Source organism: Ascidia mentula, chromosome 4, assembly GCF_947561715.1.
Source record: "Ascidia mentula chromosome 4, kaAscMent1.1, whole genome shotgun sequence".
In the NCBI taxonomy this organism is placed as follows: Eukaryota; Metazoa; Chordata; class Ascidiacea; order Phlebobranchia; family Ascidiidae; genus Ascidia; species Ascidia mentula.
Window position 1 is genome coordinate 5406668 of NC_138569.1, and position 23354 is coordinate 5430021.

Below are 23354 nucleotides of genomic sequence, written 5' to 3' on the forward strand. Positions count from 1 at the left end.
ATTATGCGCATGCCGCCGCATGGGCATGACTGCTAATTAATTGTTGCCTTGGAGCAGAGGTTCTCAAATTGTGTGTCGTGACGAAGTTTTTCTGAGAAATTGTGGTTACGTCTGGGTATTTTAGTGTGTGGTGCAATATACGGTGCAGTTTTGCCGTTGTTCGTTTGCATAAACGACTCAGTGATTTTCAAGTAGTCGTTACGGAGATTTTTTACTGCATATCGATACCTTTTTCTGCGAAACCAACTCCAAAACTTTCATGCGTTTAGTTTTATTTGTTGATATTGGTCCCCATAATGCACTAAATAGATGACATGGAAGGTATTTGAGATCAAGGCCAAAGAGTAAAAATGCGTGTATAATTCCAAATTTACGAATATAGAGTTATTACATTCGCGGAATCGAATTATTTACAACACAAGTTACTGATCATCTCCACAACCCTATATGATATGCAGTGACAAATTGTGCTTGGTCATCATTGAGAAACCATAAATGACTCGCGCAGTCTTGGCACACTTCCGTTATTCACCGCGCTACGACAGCATAGTCAACAACACATTTGTACATGAATACCTGCTTCCGTCCGTTTGCACAAGCGTTGTTTTTGCTAATACGAACTGCTGCTTATATATACTGAGTGTAGTGGCAGGAACCTCAGAAGATATGACGAACCGATGACGACGAAGTTATTTTCAAAGCTCACACCGGTTTGGTTGTTAATAGTTCTCCTGCTTAGAGTAATCATGCTCGCGCTTTCATCATGCTACAACTGAATCATTATTGAAGGCGAAAACAACTGATTTCATCCAAGCGCAGCATTAAATATTCTATAAATTCCCGACTTAAAAATGTTTTTACAGTCGTAAAGAGCAAAAGAGTAATAGAAATGACGTGTTTGAGGTTTTGCAGGCCAAGGTTCTTTCTAAATTGATTCAGTAGCTTTTAGTCAAATAGCTTTGTTTCACTGAGAAAGTCGCCGAACTGCGTGCAGAGACAAAAGATGAACGTGTACACAACTAGTCTGGTGTGGATACTAAGTTTTGCGCAAGTTCTGACACAAAGTAAGATTTGTTTTATGCTTGGTTTTAACTGTTAATGTAGACGTCCAGTATTGGGGGTTTGAACGTATCCAGTGTCGACTTGAACCTCGAATAATATGCATGTGCAAAGCAAAAAAACTGGTTGCACAACGACCGAAAATTGGTAACCTGCAAAACTTTGGATTACTGTACAAAACTTTGGCTTACTGTGCATGATCCAAATACTCTAAAATTAACCGAGCTTGAAATTTTGTTGGTCCACTCAGGCAAGAATTTATTAAAATTTGCAGCATGGACATTCGCCTACAATAACATACATTCGTTTAACGTTACAATGTCGGGCATAGGAATTCGGTCGGTTTACTGTCGGTGTTGCTTTATTTATTGCGACATTCTCTATTTGCAGAACCACCTGTACCCATTAGCCCTCTGCATCCAAAATATGAGGTGAGTAGTATATCATATTCCGGTCGATGACAAATAGTGAAACACCTACGCCAAAAGTAAAGTTTATTTCGGTTCTTGCGCGTTTATCTCATGCATTCGATTGTGGCCATGCATTGCACTCGAGGCTGGGTTGTTTTCTGTTGTCGTTGTGTAGGCCTAGAATTTTACTGAACCTATAGTATTCCGTAAGCATAGTGTTGACTCGTGCCTGTAGAACTTAATGCACTCTGAACATTAGAAACTGACCAGCTATACATTGCACACCATCACAATACTTGCCGCCTACATAAAATACAAATACTTTTAAATATTTTCATTGCTTCAAGTTCAACGAAACAGTTCATGGTTATACTTCAAGCAGCACAACATTTATTTCTCCTTGACTTTCAGAACGAGAAGGGCAACTTGGTGCAATACAGACCAGGCGACGTGTTGATCGGGGTTCTAGTTCGTGCTCACAAGCGGGGCGTGGGCGATAAGTGCTCAACTATTCTGGAAGATGGAATGCAGGCCCTTGAGACCGTTAACATGGTTGTCGACCAGGCAAGAAACGATTGGTTGCTCAGCTTCAAGTGAAAAATTTTCATTTACAAGAAAAATTTGAACAATTGCTCGACTGAATTCTTGAAAACAACAACTTCTGGTTTTTATCCACAAGAGATATTTTGTGTATACGATTGCGTAAAACAGTGACCGTGGCCATGGTCGATGCAAAACCGTTTAGTCATCTGTGTTGTGCTTACGCCCAGTGACCATGAGAGCTGTTCCAAATACTCATATTTCGACAGCCATAAACTCACCAACATTTAAAAAAAGTTTAATCACATTTGTAGCGTGGCATTGCATTGGATCGGTCGCTGGTACGGGTCTCGGTTAACAAATGACATACTGAAATGCGTTATTCGGCAGTGTGTGAACAAACAATAACATATGTTTCAGGTAAACGCCAACTCGTCAATACTTCCAGGTTTGAAGCTGGGAACAGTGATGGTTGATACTTGCGACGTTGACACGCACGCTTTGCAGAGGGTAAAGGAATTATAAATCAACTGTTATCACTACTTGTTATACATTGGTTTCCCACGTAAACTACAAAGTATTTCAAACTGCAGATTGCACGGGCTATCATTGTGTAAACTTTACTGTTTCCGGCAAATTAGCTGTAGATTAATGTGTAGGCGGTGACATCATTCCTTCCTTACTTCTGGAATCAACAACCGAACGCTTCTGAATCCAACCCCGTGTTCGCAGGAGTTGTGGGAGCTTCATCGAGTGCCGTTTCCATTCAAACCGCAAGCCTTCTGCAAATATTTAAAATACCACAGGTAAACTTTCGTTTTAATACCAAGAAAAGGATGAAAAAGAACCTCTTTTCGTAATCACATGGCAAACGATCCCTTACCTTTTCAGGTCAGCCCATGGTCTACACACCCGGACCTCAGCAACAAGAATCGGTTCCCTTACTTCTTTCGGGCGGTACCCTCTGACGCCTACCAGGCAAGGGCAATGGTAACTCTCGTTACGCAACGAAAGTGGAATTACATTTCTATTGTGTACGAGGACGATTTCTATGGAATTAGAGGTTTTCGCGGTAATTGATAAAAATCTTTTGAAAACGAATGACTTTTTATTCGGCAGCAAATGATTTTATTGGCTCTGGCCTTTTCCCCATTATGGTAAGAAACTTTCCGCATTATGTTTTGTTGGTTATGTGATAACTGTTTGTTTAAAATGTTTGGATTTCTGTAGTTCCCCACGCGAGGTTACAACCTACTTTACTGATTAACTTTAGGAACTTATGCTCATTTGTATCACCACTACTGATGAAAGTTATATCAATATTATTCACGTATTTCGCAGAGGTTGCGTCGGAGGCGGCAAAACGAGGAATTTGTGTGGCTTCCTCCCAAGCAATTCCACGAACCCCGACATCGCGAGACTTCAACAACACCATCGATAAACTTCTTGCGGTCAAAAAAGCCAGAGGTAAACCTTGTAAATTCCTTTGGAGTAGTAAGTTCAATTCAATGAAGATTTTGAATCATTTGATCTCCTCAGCCGTGATTGTATTCACGAAACGTCACGATGCTGAGATGCTCATCGAAGCCGCTCAAGCGAATCCGCAGTCACGTGGTCACTTCCAGTGGATTGGGTCGGACGGGTGGTCGGGTTCAATTCCAACCAACGGCGCAAAAACAAACTACTCCGAATCGCTTGATGGTAATTTGTTTGTCCGAGATCTTTATTAGACCTTTATAGCAAGCAACACACCCGAACAAGGATCGTTCTGGAACCTTCTTACGTTGGAATGAGGGGCTGAAACTAAGATTACAAAAATAATTAAATCTGAAGTACTCAAACTGTGCGAAGCGAGGCCTTGGTGCGTCGTTTTCAGAGTCCAGGGGCGTCGCATAACAATTTAAATAAAAATGAAAATTGGAGTTTTTTCGAAAAATAGAAGTAAAAGTTTGCGACTGCAAACTACAAACATCGTACAAAGTTCGTACAAAGTGTGCCATGGCACACAAAAAGTTTGTGAAACACTGCATTAAATCAACACGCAGAGCACGTTTTCCGTTTTTTACCTATGTAACCTCAGATTCCTAAGCCAAGGTATGCACTTTCAGGAGCAATTACTTTTAAACCAAAGACAAGCGTTGTAAAGCCCTTGGCCGCCTACATGGCCAACCTCACACTTGGACAGTATCTCCATGACAACAAATCTAATCCGCGTAATCCGTGGTTTGCGGAGTACCTCGCCAACCGATTTTCCTGTTCTCTGCAAAACTACGGTAATTACCTTTCTTTGAATACTATTGCACGCAAATTAGTGGCCTTAAAAACACCGGTAAAGTTACAAACTATGAATTTTTTTATTTTTGGTTTCACTTGTTCAAAAATAACGTATGAAAATTTATTTTTGCATTGAAACCAAATTTTCTCGTTGTTTGGTTGTTTGTTGACAATAAGTACTTGACATCTATAACATTACCTAAAATGTGATCAAAAACATATCAAGGATGCTAAATCTCTTGTGCTTAAAATTACTAAATTATTAGCATATGGTGTATGTAATCGGTGTACTCCCGTTTTTTCTTTTCGATGATGTAATACCGACATTTTTTCTTTTCAGGAAACATGGACGAACTCTGCAATGCGGCCACACACGTGGACGTAAACACATTTCAAACCCTAAGCAAAATGCAGGTAATTTTTACCAATTCACAAAAAAATGTACACTTTTTATTAGCTGTTTGAACACGAAAGGATTGTCCAAGTGCTTACGATAAAGAATATGATTCAAACCACAGCTTATTTTGCACATATATACTTTCCATGTGTCTACTGTGTGTTAAAAAAATCCCGCTTTCAGAAGTGTTTATTTTAGAAGTATATGCTTTATTATATACAGTAATTCAAACAATTTATACAGCAAAACGATTTTTTACTAGAGCGTCGCCGATGCCCTCCTCGCCATAATCGCCTCCTTGCATAAGTTTCAACAAATCCACTGCGCTGGACAAACTGGCTGCCAGCGGATCAAACAAATGGCTGGAACCAACAAACTTGCGACGGGCATCTATGAAATAATGAAAAACATCACTTACACTGGTACGAATTTATATACTATCAACACGTTTATCCAAATGGTTTCAAGGTTTTGAGGCTATGCATAGCTACTGAGATTGTTATGAGCAGTTATAGAGCCAGAGAATAGATTTTTTGGCCAAAATTGAGATGTTTTTATGGGATTAGTTCTTTAGCACGTATAAATTGTTCAAAAATTTTATGCCAACCTACGTAGGAATCAACGGCGGACTGCTCTCGTTCGATTCACACCAGGATGGACAAGCTGTTTACGACCTGCAGAAATACACGAAGAACGCAGAGAGCAACTACAAGCCGGGAACTTGGAAAAACGCTGCAACATATCGCAACGACAGTAAATGAATCTTACATGCAAATGTTTCCGTTTTCTTGTCCTTTTCCAAAAATTTAATTTCATAGAAATCGTATGGCATTCTGCAAACGGGATATCAAGTGACGTGCAATCCGTGTGCAGTCGACCGTGCAGCTGGAACCAAGCGACGATTACCGAGTCTTCGGTAAGACACGCTATAAACAACTCTCCATGTGCATGATTCACCTGCTTTTCTTCGCAGAAGTGCTGTTGGCATTGCGAAACATGCTCGGAAAACTCATATGTTGGAAACAACGGAACGAAATGCATCGAGTGTTCCACAGGCTTTAAACCCAACTCCGCAAAACTGGGGTGTGACCCGCTGACAATGAAGTGGGCATATTTTCATGATGGCTACACTGATTATTTCCGGGTTTCACGGTCATCCTATCTATTTGCAGAACAACACGCTTCGACAGTTCCTTCAGTATCGCCTCTATGGCACTAGGAGGTGTGGGCATTTTACTGACAGCAATCGTCGGAGGTATCTTTTACAAGCATAAAAAATCGGCAATCGTCAAAGCTTCTGGAAAGGTACCGACTTTACCCACTCTACCTTAAAGTTGCCGTCACTTAATGCCCTAAAATTTATCATTTAGGAACTTTGTGTGTTTGTGCTCGGGGGCGCCATCTTGTGTTTCTTGGACAGTTTTGTTCTCTCAGCTCCAGCTTCTGTGGCCACGTGTGCTATTTCCCGCGTTTTTCTCGCGTTCGGGCCGACGCTCATTTACTCGGGATTGCTCACCAAAACTATCCGGGTCGTTATAATCTTTCAGGCCAAGTCGTTTCTCTCGCCTCAGGTGATTTTCTTTTGCATTTTAATTTACAGGCAACACAATTTTTGTAGCAAAGTCATCGGTGTACATCAGTCGTGTATTGATAGACACCTTATCTCTGTTAAGCACAATATTATACCACAATTGGAATACAGTGACATAGTCATAGAACGCATAAATTAAGTCTGACTTGGATTGAGGCTTCTTGAAACCCCAATGGTCAACAACCCAACTTCTACTAATTTCTTTGTTTTAGGTCAAAACCTTTCTGCAGCCGAAGTTTCAAGTCCTCACCACCCTCGCACTTACATTTCTGCAAGCTTTCGTCATCACAGTTTGGTTTGCTGTCAGTCCCACCTCGATTTCCATTACCTATTCAAACGATGACGTGGCCTTTCATTCTTGCAATGACGTCAATCACCTTTCCGTTCTGGCCGGGCTTGCTTACCCGTTCATTCTAATTGTGGTCTGCACGGTTCTGGCGACAGTTAACAGAAATGTTCCCACTGGTTTCAATGAGACTCAGTACATCGGTAAGCGCAAGAAAGATATATATGTAAAGGAAATGCCTCCCAAATGTGTTTGTTGTGCAACGACCGTATCGTGTCTAAACCCATGGTCCAACTAAACACCTAATCTACAAGGTCAAAAAACCTATATTTCCGCTTTATGTGGAATAGTGGTTTCAAAGCAAACCATACCATAAAAAAAATTTTTGCGGAAAACATCAGCGCTCGAGCCTCACGATCGCCAAAAAGATCTTGTGCATGTTCAAAACAGTTTGATGTTTTTGCCAGGCTTCACAATGTACGCTACCTGTGTCACGTGGTTAGCCTTTCTGCCTATCTTCATCACCAACTCATCCAATGTCCCACTTAAGGTGAGATTTACCTGTTCAAAATATCCCTGTTCTGTTAACTGATCCAACAATTACAGTATGGGCCCAAGAACTTACAACTAGTCCTGTTTGTTTGATACAAATCCTTGCGTTCAGGTAGCAACCTTGGCCATCTGTCTTAACTTGAGCGCCATCATCGTGGTGGCTTGTCTCTTCGGCTACCGCTGTTACGTCATGATCGTTCACCCGGAAGAAAACACTTCCAAGTCTGTGATGTCGACTGTGCAAAACGCGTAAGTCCACAAATCAGGAAACTGAACAACAAAACGTGCGCCAAAATTTTTACTGACGCAATGTTTTAAGGGTGACGAACTCTACTGCCCAGAAGAAAGATTCGGAAAACCGGGTGAGCGAAGTTCGTGACGCAAGTACGTTTCTTCATGGTTGTTTTTTCAATTCTTTACCAAAAGTAAATATTCACCAAATATTTTATCTACAGGTTTTAGATCGAAGCAGGTCAAAAAAGAACCCACCTACGTTAACAGTAACGCCGTGTAATGTATAAAACTTATATGGCCTGGTCTTACACTTGTAAAACTCTTGAAGGGTTGTTTTTGAAACAAGGTAAATATTAGTTGTTCCAGTTGCATCCACCGCGATACCTGACTACAGAATGTACAGTCCGGCATGCGCCCAGGGGTGACTTCAGCGCTTTTTACATTCAGTTTTTTTTTTGAGATATTTTGGTGTAACTTTTTGTACGAGAAAAACCTTGGTCGATGATGGTGTTACTACCACTGTACTGTGCATTTTTCACTGTATTCATAGATCGACATGGATCTTTGATCGCGTTGTACTAACCTGTTGAGCAAACGTGTGTGTAAATAATAAATTCCACAGATTTATTTCTGATCCTTGTAAAATTTCTGAAGCCCTAGAGCACAAAGTCCTCAAACTAAAAGAGATATTCATGACTTTTCCAGATTCGTTCATTTCCAAATCCAGACACATGCTTAAGGCTTTTAACCGTTTGATGCAGTGTCATGAGCACTTGACATGTATAGGTCAGGTTTAATAGGGACAACAGGAACTTCTTGGGCTACGTTCCTGCACGGAAAAGCTTGACTTACCCGTATACTCTGTTCGTGTCCTAAATGATTCTAGTGACTTTATTAAAGCAAAGGATATCTATTGTCTGCGTAGGGGTTGATTAATGATTCATGCACTTAAATAGGATTTGAAAGCAAATGACACCAATATGGTATGAGAGCTCCATTGTGCAAAATGGCCGACGGACAAAGTAAACCGAAAACTCTTTGTCATTTTCGCAAAAATCTCCAACCAAAACGAACTTCCAACACCATTAAAGTTACTTTTGACTGTTTAAGAGACTGACTTTGATATGATCGTTTATTTATAAATCACAAGAAAGAGGCAAAGGTAGGATATACATTTACAAATTATAAGAAAGCAAAGCCAGCATACATTGACCTGTTGGTTGCACATTCTGCATCAATTTAATTGAATAAGTTTGAAGACCTCTTTGGTTGACTAAAATTGGATAAGGATACTTTTCCAATATAAGACGATACATCAGTGACTTAACTAAAAAGAGCGGATAATAACAAAAAATATGCCAAGCTTGGCGAATTTAACAAAAACTGGCATGGCAATAATTTAGTTCTTAACTTCGATGACTCTGTTTTCCGTTTCCTTCTTTGGTGCTTCTGAACCTGTCGCCCTGCATTCAAAAGCGGTCGGTACACAGTTGTCTGCATTTCAGCACATTTAATGTTGAATTAGATGTTTTACCCATTCATTGCAATCGACATCACTGATTTGGAAGTATTTCTTTCGGGGTGGAAGATTATGACGTAACAACGAAATCCGAAGAGACAAATCAACACAACGATGGCGCTGAGGTTGAGGCAGATTGCAAGGGTTGCCACCTGCAAAACAGACGAAGTTCCAGGCAAGAGGTTTAATCAGGATATTATATTTTTATTTTTGGTGTTTTTAAACTCGGTTAGGAGGGTCGAGATTTGGCACAGAAAAATGGCAAATTGAAGATAACACTATTTTAGCAGAAGAACAACTGGATAGATGATTGGACAAAGCGTATTTAAAAAACTTGCCTTCAGTGGGACATTAGAGGAGTTGGTGATGAAGATGGGCAGAAAGGCTAACCACGTAACACACGTAGCGTACATTGTGAAGCCTGAAAAGCAAACTCGATATATCCCAAACAAGAAAAGTTTAAACGCGCATTGCATGTATTTTAAAATATAGTGTTAATGCAAGTTTTTCATGCAAAAATATAACGGTCATTTACTTACCGATGTATTGGGTTTCTTTAAAACCAGTGGGAACATTTCTGTTCACGCTCGCAAGAATCGTGCATGCCGCGATCAGAATAAACGGGTAAGCAAGACAGACCATAACGAGAAGGCGATTGACGTCATTGCACGAATGGAAGGCCACGTCATTGTTAGGGTATGTGATGGAAACAGAAGGTGGCATTATTACAAACCATACTGCAATGACGAGAACTTGTATGAAAACAAACCCGAAGGTTGTGAGGATTTGAAACGTCGGCCGCAGAAAGCTTTTGACCTGTGCGATAAAACACGAACGATTCCTGCGAGGATAAAAGTTTTCAAATTCATTGTTTATTTTTTTGAGAATATTTGATTCATCATAAAATTTATCCCGGTTTTGTAAAAAATACAACTGAGTAGTTTGGAATTTTTTACCGGATTGCATTTGGAGAAAGATGTAGCTCATTGCTTACCTGGGGCGAGAGAAATGATTTGGAACGAAAGATTATAACGACCCGGATAGTTTTGGCGAGCAATCCAGAGTACATGAGCGTCGGCCCGAACGCAAGAAAAACGCGGGAAATAGCACACGTGGCGACAGAAGCTGGAGCTGACAGAACAAAACTGTCCAAGAAACACAAGATGGCGCCTCCGAGCACAAACACACAAAGCTCCTTGAAAAGTAAGTTTTCGTCACAGAAAATCACAAATTCGTGCTTACTGAACGTTGTAGGTGGCATTTACGCAAAATATTTTCATGCAAAAAGGTATTTGCACCTTTCCAGAGGCTTTTACTACAGCTGTATCCCGGTGTTTGAAAAACACTCCTCCGAAAGCTAAAGTCAAAATAATTCCTACAGCCGACAGCGTCATGGAACTAATACTGAAGGAACTACCATACCGCGTTGATCTGAAAGAAAAGGCACTTCTTAACTTTTTGTGCAAAGTTTGAACGATCTGTTAACGTTGAATAAAAATTGAGTTTATTTAACATTATGGCAGTGTGAGCAACAAAATTAATTGATCAGGTTGCATAAATGATAATAGTAGTCCTAATGACAATATAATTCAACCCACCTGATTTCCAATGGCTCGCATCCTCTTTTCATGGGGTTTGGTTTAAATCCTGTTGGACACTCAACACATTGGTTTCCGTTATTTTCCACGTAAGTGTTACCGGAGCAATTCACACAATGCCAACAACACTGAAAACAAACGTAGGCGTAAGAAGCACATTTTAAAAATAGTCAAATCTTATTACAAATTATAAGTAGTTAAGCTCACCAGTGTATCGTTTACGGTTGCTTGGTTCCATTCGCACGGTTGGCTACACACAGACTGTGTGTCATTCGTTCGTACAGTCATGGAGAAAGTAATTTCTATTACATTAGTTACATATTGTGGTCTAACAACAACATGCCACAAAAAAAACTATTCGAATCTGAAAGGTTTGTTTACACCAAAGTCACTCCTATCATCATTCACTATAGGTTAAATACCAGAAAGGTTAATTCACATTATAGATTTTGCTTATCTCAACGAATATAGTTTGTAAGCAGAGACTTCATACCACCATTGCGGTAATCCGCTGCGTTACTCCAAGTTCCTGTTGCGTTGGCGTCCAGGAGGTTTTTCTCGAACAATTCCAAATCGTAGGCGGCCATACCGTCCTGGTTCGAATCGAAGTTTATCTCATCGCCATTAATTCCTGAAGATTTTGTAAAATCAATCTAACTTTAATCCTTGCCCCGTTCAGTCTGTGCGCCGCAAAGATCACCATCAGGTTAAGCGGGCAAAATTGATCATACGCACTTGGCCGTTACATTCTGACCAAACATGTCATTACAACAGTTGAAACAACGGACAATTTTTTGATTCGAATCATTCAAACAAATTATCTAGTTCGGAATACCAAAGTTTGCAACCTCTGTAGGTAATGTTCTTTAGTATGGAAAAAATTTGTATAGCCAGCTCGTTCGTCCCCGCCATGCCTTTTATGCGCCTACAGCCAATCTCCCCTGCGCAGTAAAGCTGATGATACTTATGCAGTGCTGCGACGAAGGCCAGCGTGGCATCTGCAGGGTTCTGGAAAAGTAAAGTTGTCTTCGAGATTACATGAACATCTAATATCAAAGTTAAAATTTTTATGAATTACAACCAATACATTGCAGACAAGCTGATTTTTTTCTGACATGTCGGGCGAAATACGAAATATCAAGTTTGACTTTGACAACCCTGGGCATTTTATATTGTGGTCAAGATTTATTGGCAGGCAAACGTAGAACTTGCCAAAGTTTACCAAATTAAACAAGTCCCGAAACCCTAAGTAGTTTCATATCATGAGTCACCTGATTGTGACTGAATGTCGTAAACGTGCTGATGTCCAATCGCGTCCCGGGCTCGCATCCTCCAGTGTCACCTGAAATTTCATCCACATTAAAATCCAGTAACAAACACGAGCAAAAAACAGATTTAACGAAAACCGTCTCCACAATCGTCAGTTTGGGTTTAATAACAGGCATATATTGCCACACACCAATACCATAGTTTCCTAACGAGCAGCCTGTTCGTCTTGCGATGTATTCTGGAAACCACGGATTGCGCCGATCGGAATAGTTGCCATGGAGATGTTGTCCGAGTGTTAGATTGGACATGTAAGCGGCTAAAGGGCCCACGGCGTTAGCCCTGGGATTGAAGGTCAAGGCCCCTACAATAGCAAAACGTTGAAAACGCAAAGTAACTGAACCTAGCGGTCGAAAAATTTTTCATCAAGTTTCCATACCAAGCATATTTAGTTATGAAAAAAGAGTTTCTTAAAAAAATGTTGCAGTGGAAGCCAAACAACATCAGCTCGGGGACTACAAGATAAAAGCGATTCATAGCAGCCAATTTCGTGAAAGTTCCATGATTTGTAAAATAACTAACGCTATACAGCACGTATATGGCTTGGCGGATCGAACTAGATTGCTTACCATCAAGAGTCTCTGCATATTGAAGAGCAGCTTCTTTAGTTGGAATCGAACCCGACCACCCGTCGGATCCAATCCACATGAAATAACCACGTGACTTCGGATTCGCTTGAGCGGCTTCGATGAGCCTCTCGGCGTCGTGACGTTTCGTGAATACAATCACGGCTGCAAAAGAAAGATAAAAAAACGGGGTATGAGGATATCGTGACTTAGTTTGATAAGTTCGATAGCTGCGCTGCGACTAACGTTAGATATCTGCAACACGCAATCAAAGATGTCTGACCTCTGGCTTCTTTGACCGTCAATAATTTGTCAATTATGTTTTTAAAGTCCAGTGTGGTGGGAGTTCGTGGGGTCGCATAAGACAAAGCCACACAAATTCCTCGCTTTTGTGCCTCATACGAAATCTCTACATACAAAACATAAATAGTCGGAATGCCTGAAAATTATGCACACAAACAAAAACCTTCAATTTACCCCGAAATCCGTCCAGTCCGTACGTATCGCCCTCGTACACGATAGAGATGTAATTCCATTTGCGTTGCTTTACTAGGGTTATCATCGCTCTTGCCTGAAAGGTGTCAGATGGCACCACGCGAAAAAAGTAGGGAAACCGATTCTTATTGCTGAGGCTGGGATTAGTTGAAAATGGACTGATCTGAAGATTATGGTTTTATATTTTATCAACTCCATGTGAATCCTATATAGTAAAGGATGAACTAAACAACTGCTCCAATGTAACAGTTTACGCCCCCATTTATTACCTAAATTTGTCAGCGGCTTAAAACAACTTACGGTTGTGAGTTTTATCATGAAAATCATACCTGTGGTATTTTAAATATTTGCAAAAGACTTGCTGTTTGAATGGAGACGGCACTCGAAAATGCGCCAATCACTCCTGCGAAAACTGGATTGGATGCGGAAGCGTTGGCTTGTTGGTTCCAAAAATAGGGAAGAAGAGTCCTCACAGCCTGCAAACCCAAAATGCCTTGAAGATTTGTTTAAATGCAACACAATTTCAGTGAAATTTTATTCGTTTAAAAGTTGGTACCATCTGCAAGGCGTGTGTGTCAATGTCGCAAGTGTCCACCATCACCGTTCCCAGCCTTAATCCAGGCAATATTGACGAGTTCGCGTTCACCTGTGGACCAAAAGCCATGAGGTACTTAGAGTAATTCTAATTTTCAAAACGGTTCTGAAATGTAGTCTACTCATTATTCTATTGTCATTAAGTTAAACACGTAACGCTTTGTATAGATCTGTTATAGCATTTGGTGACATTACACTAATATACCGGGACACAGCGCGGTCGCAATCCTGTATTCACATATAAGTCTATGTAACAAACAGATTCAAGAGATCATAAGGTGTATAATTTAGTATCTATTTTAATTTAAATTTAAACCTAAAATAACAGGCGATTGCCTTATTTACGCCTGACCATCGTTTCTAACATGTACATTTTGCTCTTGTGTGCTTTTTTTGGTGCAAAATGCTACACAAATATTTAGTGTTTTCACACAAACTGAGACGATATTCGCGTTGAAACAACAAATATTAAGTCGACAAATTCCAGTACGAAATAAACGCGTAATCATACCTGGTCGACAACCATGTTGATGGTCTCGATAGCCTGCATCCCATCCTCGACAATTACTCCACATTTGTCTCCTGTGTCCCGACTGTGAATTTGGGCCAAGACTCCGATCATAATATCCCCTGCTCTGTACTGCACCAAACTCCCCTTCCTCGCCTGCGAAAATTGTAAACAACTCCACTTTTCATTGCCAACTTTTGCTTAATTTCCAAGTTGTACAGTAGTTTTGGTTGAAATCAAAATTTTTTGGGTGCAATATCTCGAAATCGCCAAAAAATAACTACTTGAAATAATTCCGCGTAGTTGTATTGAACGTTTATTAAAAAATACTCAAAAATAATTTAGTTTTGGGCAAGAATTGCAAGAAAAAATGAACAACTGATGTCAAATACATGCAAATTGTCATAGACACCGCTCAAATTACGGGAGGTTATTTTTAGGAATGTGCCGAATCGATGACGTTTTTCGGGCCAGATTTAAAGCAACCCCCGTTCACTTCTTTTGTACAGAAAGACTGTCAATGTTTAACCTTTAAGTGACGTCACTTGTTGTTGCGTAACGGAAATTTACCTAGCCCACCTCATATTCCGGATGTAGAGGACTGATTGGTTTGGGTGGTGGCTCTGCGAAAATATGTAATTAGTGACACGCGGATACGACGATAGCTTTACGTGTAGGCTTGGTGAGGCACAGAAGGACCAGAATAAATGCCGAAAATGTTAAATAAATTAAATTGTTTGTCGTATTAGAATATCGTATGAGGTGCACACAACAACTGCACTTTTATAATAACTGCTTATACAAACGCTTGTGGTCTCAAATCGAAAGTTCCCACCCCAATTCTAAACTACAAAAATGTATTACATTCGCATCCTTGTTTATTTTAATAAACGACATCTTTCATTCCTCTCGATTAATTGCGACATAGCAAACGGAAATTTACACATCAAAGACTCATGTCAGGTGCCACCGCATCAAATCACTTGTTCCTAAAACGCGTTGTATATAGGAATAAAGGTCTTCAATACGAATATTGTGTCAAGCTCCTGAAATTCGTACTATATATATGCTGTCAGATGGCACACACGCTGATTGTCTCAGGGCGCATAAACTTCCTACTAAAAATGGGTTCGCCAAACAAATAGATTAAGAAGCCGTTTGTCCGGGAATTAACTACAAATGATGCCTTTGAAACTATCATGATGCGAATGTTTATGCACATTTCGAAGTCTTACCTTGGCCAAGGGCTGGTTGATGTAGAAATGATAACATAAATATCACCCCCATTGGTAAAACTACCATAGTGAGTGCTGAACACTGGTTGCGATAATACGTGAAGAAAACCCTACAAACTCATTGCAAAACAGCATAGATCACAAATGCAAAACACTGTTTTTTGTGAAGCCTCTTTTCTTGGTCCTAAAACCTTCACGTCTTGCTCTGCTCAACCAACAACAGGGACTTAAGCACGAAACATTAAACTAATTTCTTACAACATTCACCGAATGTTTTTCATATCAGAAACTTCTGTTCATTTCACTCGTTAAAAAACGGGTTCTTCAGCCCAGTGACTTAATTTAAATCTACGCTCTGGTTGAAAAGCGTGATATATTTAAATAACACATTAATTATCGACAAAACTTAGTGCCGTCACCATAGTTACGTATAAGTAAATCATTCTAAACGTACATCTCGTTAGTAACCACCGTCACTTCCTTTCTTCTGTCGTATTGACCTCCAACGACCATCGGGGCAAAATCAAAATTGTTGTCGCAGTTTCGTGCGATGTGCGATGACCAACATTTGTTTGAAAACCTGTTCTCAATTATACACTATAGTGCCACCAATATAATAATCTCGCCGCCAAACAGGTGTACTCTTAGTCACATAAAAAAATGATTCTATCTATATGTACAACCAAATCAATAAGATTTGCAAAACTAGTCAATATACCCTTTAAAAAGTGGCTATTTTAGTTGAACGGTCGTCAACTTTCCCAGATTGATGCAGTAACAAACAAAAGGGTTGTATAAGGTTGATTTTCATACGTCACTAATGTGTTTTGTCTGGCACATGATTGGTAACTTTTCGTCAAGCGATCGAAATCGTTAATACGGCATCACATTCAGTTTTTGATAGCAACGCCTGATGTATGGATCCGCCCCCCAAGAGAAAATTTCTGGATCCACTCCTTTTTGCAAGGCATGGTTTCTAATGCCAAGTCTCAAAGTTCACATCTAGTTTAAACAACACTGGCATGATATTCCTCTAGCTATACGATGGCAGTTGATGATAAATGAGGCTTTACGTGGAGGAAAACCGCTAACGAGTTGGGGAGTAGCGCTCTGTTTGTGATTGCAATGAAACATCGAACCGCTGTTACCCACACGTGTCGCTCTTTTTCCAACCATCGTGGCAAGGGTTGTTAACATCGTAGGGTTGCGAGTTCTCATGACAAATTCAAAAATTACAACAGAATTGAGACCATTGGGTCGAAACAAAATTGTTCGAGGAAATAGTACGAAATTGCCCGCATGGACCCAATGAAAAAATACTTTGAATTGACCACATTTCCAATTTTGCACAAAAAAGAGGTTTTACGTGTTGGGCGCTGCTGTGGTTAAACTGTTTATACGTGTAGGCTGCATGCCACATGCTGGGTATTACGACAAATCTCTGTTTGGATTTGTGCAAGTGTGGATTGTTGCATCGTTCATTTCTTTCGTTGTAATTGCTTTTTCTGCTGATGTTTATCATTTTATGAAAATTCATGTAGGAGCGCATGGCATACCTAATTCACACCAACCTTGGGGTTGCTTTTAACAGAACTCCTTGATCATAAACTATGCTTATATCAACATGAGTGTCGACTGAATACAGCAGCAAGTACTACAACCTGCAGGAGTTATTTTCAACATTAGTGACGTGAAGATGTAGGTGGGACGGCCCCCGCCCACGTCGCTACACAAGGAAGTTTCATAGTTCTGTATAACAGTAAGAAGAAAAACTTGGAAAAGAGTTTGCTCTCGTGTGACTTCTGTCTTGGTACTTTGAATTAGAAATGTGTAGTCTGTGTTTACTGTAGTTGAGATATTGTTGTCCTTGTGTTTGCCTTAAAAACATATTACAATGGCGAGAAGTGCAGGATGTCAAGTTACCTGATGTCATTCTGGTATCGTGCATTTCATCAACTGTTACAGCAGGAGAATGTAGTTTATATTTTTCGATCATTTATCGCATGTATTTATATATCTGTGTGCATTTACGTGTGTATATCGCCTACAGAGTTATTAAAGTTGTGGAAAGCAGTAAAATGTATATACGACAGTGCCCAATCTCGCTTGTTTTTAACTTTAGGCACTTACTGTAGTTTGGTCAATAACTGCGCCGCCGAAACCGCAAGGAGTCTGAATTAAGATGAAACGCGTTATAACCACGGTCATATTAACGTTCATTTTTCTCAACATTGGACTCAACGTACGAGGTAAGTCCTGGAAGTGTTATGAAATAAATTGTTCCACTATCTCACGTTTAAACTTTCTTCAGGTGTTCCATCTAAACCCATTGGTCCCCTGCACCCCAACTATGAGGTAAAATCTACTATGTTAAATATACGATGATGCCAGATTCGATGTCTACGCAGCGCGAATTGTCCTGTATTCCATAGTGTGTACGTAGAATGCCTTGGTGTTCGGAAAGTTTTGCTGGTACATGTCACATATGTATACACAGTATCAAACTCGGAATCCAAAGTTGCATTTCTCCCTGCAAAGTTTGCGTGGGCATTGCGCATTTTAACTGTCTCCAACCGCGGTAGTTTAACGGCCGTATTACAAATCGTCAACAAAGCTTATGTGTGCACAACAGAGCAAAAACTAAAACAACTTCATTACGTAACGGGATTTTTGTGTTTCTTTCAAAAACCCCAAGACCGAAAAGGGAAACCTGGTGCAGTATCGAGACGGCGACATTCTGATCGGAGTCCTCATAAAAGCTCACAAGCGAGGAACGGGGGACAAATGTTCCACTGTTTTGGAAGACGGGATGCAGCGACTTGAGGCAATCAACATGATCGTGGATCAGGTGAGGCAGTGGTTGGTCATTCGACCTGAGTCGTCAATGTATAAAGGCAAGCGGTATCTACATAAGTCGTCTGTTTGTTGAAGGTAAACGCCAACTCGTCAATACTTCCTGGTTTGAAGCTGGGAACAGTGATGGTTGATACTTGCGACGTTGATACGCACGCTTTGCAGAGGGTAATTATTATGGACGCATTGCGTTATTATAGGTAATTTCTATCAGTGCTTCAAATTCCGCATTTAACAATACGCACGATTCAGTTTTTTCGTTTTTAATTGTCAGGCGGCGAATGTGTATTTTGAAATAAATTACGTCATTTAAATCTCAACATCAAACTTATTACTTGCGGTAATATTACCTGTACTTATACACTTATACTTATTACTGGAAAATATACTCGTAATTTACGGAAAATACGTACTTGCCATTTTCCAACCACACATCCAAGGATGTAAAGAACATAAAAGCTATAAAACAACAGTTTGTTTTGTAGGCAGTGTTATCGTTTCTGCCTTATTTTTGGAACCAACAAGCCAACGCTTCCGCTTCCAAGCCAGTTTTTGCAGGAGTGATTGGGGCATTTTCCAGTGCCGTTTCAATCCAAACTGCAAGTCTTCTTCAGATTTATAAAATACCGCAGGTAAATGAACAATATCTTTGCCAAGCAAAAACTTACACAGTTTTAGGGTGCATATTTCAAAGTTGTCTCTTAATGCTTCTAATTAGCAAAACCCTGTAGCCAAACTACGACTCAAAGCCCAGCTAACCGTTAAACTAACATTCATTTTCTTGTTAATCCAGGTCAGCCCGTCCTCTACTAACCCCAGTCTCAGCAATAAGAATCGCTTTCCCTACTTTTTTCGCGTGGTTCCATCTGACACCTTTCAGGCAAGAGCTATGATAACTCTCGTAAAGCAACGCAAGTGGAATTACATCTCTATCGTGTACGAGGACGAGGCATACGGGATTGGCGGCGCACGTGGTAAACAGGAGTTTCAGTTTTGATCAGTGTTTTCCAGCCACCTGTGAGCTTAAGCATATGAATATCGCATAAGTGGGTCCAGGATTCGGAGAAACATATGCTGTATCGCGATAAAGAATGAAATCGTAGGCAAACTACAGGACAAGTTTATATTTTGAAAAACTTCAGAAGGTCCACTCCAAGCTGGTTTACCGACCTTAAATTGGCTTTGTAACTATTTCTAAATAATTGCAGAGATAACTTCGGAGGCTGCAAAGCAAGGAATTTGTGTAGCGTCGTCTCAGGTGATCCCACGAAGCCAAATTTTGCAAAACTTTACCACCACCGTCAACAAACTGTTGGAAGTCAAAAAAGCCAGAGGTTGTTCCGTAAATGTTTATATATGCGCTTGTCTGTGTTTAGAATAAAGTTTATAATGGGTGGGAGTTAATTGTCGTAACAATACAAAATCTCCTTGTGGGCATATACTCTTGTTGCTTCCAAACAGCACAAGCAATTTTGAATAAAAACTATTGAAAGATTTACAACTAATGACTTTAGTTTTGTTAACCTTGTGTTGTAGCGGTAATCATATTCGCAAAACGTCACCAAGCCGAGATGTTGATCGAAGCCGCTCACGTGAATCCACAGTCACGTGGGTACTTTCAGTGGATCGGCTCGGATTCCTGGTCGGGCGCAATCCCGACCAACGACGCTACAATGAACTACTCGGAATCGCTGCAGGGTAAAATCAGTGGCGACATGCGTTGAGTTATAAATCGTTATTGTCCAAAGTGTACATTTGTCAGGCGCAATTACCTTCAGGCCAAAGGCAAATGTGATAAAGCGATTGGACGCCTACATGGCCAATCTCACGCTAGGGCAACATCTCAATGGAAACTATTCTGAACCGCGCAATCCGTGGTTTGCTGAATATATCGTCAGAAAATCGGAATGCTTACTAAAAAATGACGGTGATGTTTGCACAGAAATTTGGTCGACTATAAGATCGTAGTGTAATGTAAAAATGCGCAAACGTGCGCCTTCGTAACCTCTCATTGCAAAATATCATTTAGAAACGACCGACGGATGCCAACCAGAAACTGGACTGGATGCGAGCACGTTTAAAACTATCACCAAAATACAGGTAAAATGTTTAACCACTACCTGCATGTGACGTAACAAAATATTATACGTCCGTCACTTAAAGATGTGCTTAAACCTATACATATTTTTTTTTATGTATTTTAACACACGTAAGTCTAACAAGACAAAGGCCAAAATTTTGCAGCTTAGCTTTGACGATCGTTTTATCAAGATAAAAACATACTCTGGCTCGTTGGCTCTTTCCACAGTAGTGACATTTCTCATCATTCAAGTTACATCCGCCTTTTTTATCCGCTCAGACAACTGCAGACGCCACACTTTCGCTGGTCGCTGCACTGCAGAAGTATCAGCAGCTTTTCTGCCCTGGGGAGATGGGCTGCAGCAGCATGAAGGGGTTGGCAGGGACGAACAAGCTTGCTGTACAAATTTATTCCATACTCAAAAACATAACCTACACAGGTATGATAACATACGCTCTACATAGTTTTCTGTCCAAGAAAACCTCTCGTGGTTTGGTTGCTGTGTCCCAAATAGTTTACCTATTGTACACAATAAAACTGTGAAGATGTGTTCTGCGCTGTAAGGTTCTATTCTATACGTCATAATTGGGTTTAGGAGTCAATGGTGACCTGCTGTCATTTGATTCAAACCAGGATGGTAAAGCGATCTTTAACTTGGAGATGTTTCGTAAAAACCATCTGGACAAACCAGCAAGTTGGATCAAAGCGGCAATTTACCACAATGACAGTAAGTAATGCCCAGCACAAGAAAGCCAGCTGTAGAAACAACTGTCCAAGATGGCTTTAATACACACAACCTTAAATATATCCACCGCCATCGAAATCAGAATATTAATGTTACTGTCCGAATCGCAGAAATCAGCTGGTACATTAACTCATCAAGCGTGTTAAAGAGTGACGTACAATCGGTGTGCAGTCAACCGTGTAAATGGAATCAGGCAGCCATAACGGCATCTTCGGTGAGTTTGCGAATTCTGAAAATTGCTCAATAAATTATGTTTTCACATACTTTCTTTCCAGGCGTGCTGTTGGCACTGCTCTACCTGCTCAGGTAACACCTATGTGGGAATAAATGGAAGCAAATGCATTCAATGTCCGAAAGGATTTAGGTCAAACCCCACAAAACGCGGTTGCGTGCCGTTGGCATTGAAGTTCGTTAACCAAAAATGGCTAACTGTGCTTCTTGTACGGTTGTAAAGTATGTATTTTTTTGCAGAACAACCAGTTTTATCACTTCCTTTAGCTTAAGCTCGATGGGCTTAGCCTCTATGGGAATTTTTCTTACCATGTTGATTGGTGGTATATTTTACAGACACAGAGATTCGGCCATCGTGAAGGCTTCTGGAAAGGTATTTCGTCAAATTAATTCATGTGTCCAATACACAGATTTTCTTGACTGTTACTGCAAGCTGCTTTTATTTTTGAATTATCATAACAGTTAACTTTGACTCGTTAAAGTACAGTTGGCCACAAGGGTAGGTCGAGCGAGCCATATACCAAGCTGAAAGCCCGATTGAGATTCGTGTCCAGGATGACCTGGGTTCGAATCCTGGTGCAATAAAAAAACACAAACTTGGCCATAGTGTTTCGACCATCTTCGTATGGTTGCACCTATAGTTTGGTGCCCAACGGATAATGTTAATTGTAGTCACTACGAAATGGCGGGCAAGATAGTCCATAGCCACCCAAGCTGCACTAATACGACCTTGTAGGTCGAAACAGTGGCCATCTGTATCCAGCTTATAGGAAAAAAAACAACGCAAAAAATATTTGACTCTGTTCTCAGGGACTTTGCGTGTTTGTGCTCGGAGGCGCCATCTTGTGCTTTATGGACAGTTTTGTTTTGTCAGCGCCGGCCACAGTCGCAACTTGTTGCGTTTCCCGCGTCCTGTTGGCAGTCGGCCCAAGTGTCATGTATGCCGGCTTGCTGACCAAAACTATGCGGGTTGTGATAATCTTTCGGACAAAGTTTTATCTCAATTCTCACGTAAGTAATCTTTTACACAGGTTGACTATTACTGTATAAAGTAAATGAAGTAGTTTGTTTAAACTTATATTTTTTATTATTTCAAATGACCCTAATGTCGTGATAGTTTATTACAAACACTTGATGCTTTATCGCAAATTTGCATCTACTTTTGCAGATGAAAACTTTTCTGCAGACGAAATTCCTCGTCATGTTCGCAATCGCATTGGTTTTTCTTCAAGCTTTCGTAATCACAATATGGTTTGCCGTCAGTCCAGCTTCGGTTGTCATCACATACGACACTGGCGATGGCGTGGCCTTCCGCTCATGCAATGACGTCCATCACCTTTCCATTGTGGCCGGTCTTGTTTATCCGTTTATTCTCATTGGGACATGCACGGTGCTGGCAGCAACTAACAGAAACATTCCAACTGCTTTCAATGAAACTAAATACATTGGTATGTGCGTCCCTTATGCAAAAGCATGACTGCCGTACATTACGTAATGTTGTTTTTTTAAATTGACTCATTCAATTAACTCTTGAAATAAATTTTTAGGCTTCACAATGTACGTCACATGTGTCACTTGGTTAGCTTTTCTGCCGATCTTCATCACCAACTCCTCCAATATTCCATTAAAGGTTAATACGGTTCCTTAGATTATTTTTGCCTCCTTTGATATGATCGTGTTGCTTGTTGCAGGTGGCAACCGTTGGAATATGCCTCGACCTGAGCGCCATCATAGTTTTGGTTTGTCTCTTCGGTTTCCGTTGTTACGTCATAATCTTTCGCCCAGAGCAAAACACGTCAAAGTCAGTGTTGCCGACTACACCGAAAATGTAATTTAAAACTCAATGAAATCACCAATCATCGCAATAATGTGCCAGGCTCTTAAGTCTGTGGTGCCGGGGTTGCAACAAACTTTTAAAAACTACCGTGTTATTTAGAGAGGCGTTTTCGACCACTCAGAAAAAAGACACCGGAAGCACTGTGACGACCAGCATTTGCACAAATACAATCATACCTAAATTGTAAAATTATGTTTGTAACAAACTGTTCATTTTCCTGGAACAACACCTTACTGTATTCTATCTCAATTGCTCGTCACCAAAATCAATGATTGCCTTTTTCGTGCAAGAAAATTTTTCGCTACAGAACAGCTAAATTGATACCAAAAGGTTGTTGGGTTTTGTTCGAAATAAACTTCAATTTTACTTTTTACCTTTTTCTTTACTACGACTAGTAAGGTTAAGTCGAATTAGTTGCAGGAAA

At 40.3% G+C, this 23354-nt stretch overlaps 3 protein-coding genes across 4 annotated transcripts; 2 read left to right on the top strand and 1 right to left on the bottom strand.

Annotated features, from left to right (window-relative positions):
• The first annotated feature begins 967 nt into the window (after positions 1-967).
• Positions 968-7771, top strand: LOC145898630 (metabotropic glutamate receptor 4-like). The gene is made up of 21 exons (XM_082987161.1): positions 968-1064; positions 1450-1490; positions 1881-2033; positions 2430-2519; positions 2669-2815; positions 2901-3081; positions 3351-3476; positions 3549-3710; positions 4118-4282; positions 4624-4697; positions 4943-5102; positions 5296-5433; positions 5499-5596; positions 5654-5784; positions 5853-5985; positions 6051-6251; positions 6484-6760; positions 7025-7107; positions 7222-7358; positions 7429-7493; positions 7565-7771. The coding sequence occupies exons 1-21, from the start codon at positions 1004-1006 to the stop codon at positions 7621-7623; spliced, it is 2682 nt and encodes an 893-aa protein (XP_082843287.1). The 5' UTR covers positions 968-1003; the 3' UTR covers positions 7624-7771.
• Positions 7772-8503: 732 nt separating this feature from the next.
• LOC145898892 (metabotropic glutamate receptor 4-like) lies at positions 8504-15371 on the bottom strand. 2 transcript variants are annotated; one of them, XM_082987541.1, is made up of 20 exons: positions 15185-15371; positions 14529-14572; positions 13953-14105; positions 13404-13493; positions 13177-13323; positions 12830-13010; positions 12636-12761; positions 12356-12517; positions 11926-12090; positions 11732-11802; positions 11309-11468; positions 10954-11091; positions 10668-10762; positions 10461-10588; positions 10161-10293; positions 9857-10057; positions 9402-9678; positions 9201-9283; positions 8878-9014; positions 8504-8806 (listed from the first exon to the last, which is right to left on the bottom strand). In XM_082987541.1, exons 1-20 carry the CDS (start codon positions 15249-15251, stop codon positions 8743-8745), a joined length of 2622 nt encoding a protein of 873 aa, XP_082843667.1. In that variant the 5' UTR covers positions 15252-15371; the 3' UTR covers positions 8504-8742. The 2 variants fall into 2 exon arrangements, with proteins under 2 accessions (XP_082843667.1, XP_082843668.1); XM_082987542.1 differs by lacking the exons at positions 8504-8806; positions 8878-9014; positions 9201-9283 and having other exon boundaries at positions 9434-9703.
• Positions 15372-17304: 1933 nt separating this feature from the next.
• Positions 17305-23226, top strand: LOC145898541 (metabotropic glutamate receptor 4-like). The gene is made up of 20 exons (XM_082987042.1): positions 17305-17433; positions 17496-17539; positions 17880-18032; positions 18116-18205; positions 18523-18669; positions 18831-19011; positions 19246-19371; positions 19574-19735; positions 19800-19964; positions 20067-20137; positions 20397-20556; positions 20713-20844; positions 20973-21076; positions 21138-21268; positions 21334-21466; positions 21904-22104; positions 22262-22541; positions 22641-22723; positions 22785-22921; positions 23030-23226. The coding sequence occupies exons 1-20, from the start codon at positions 17367-17369 to the stop codon at positions 23115-23117; spliced, it is 2655 nt and encodes an 884-aa protein (XP_082843168.1). The 5' UTR covers positions 17305-17366; the 3' UTR covers positions 23118-23226.
• The last annotated feature ends 128 nt before the right edge of the window (positions 23227-23354 follow it).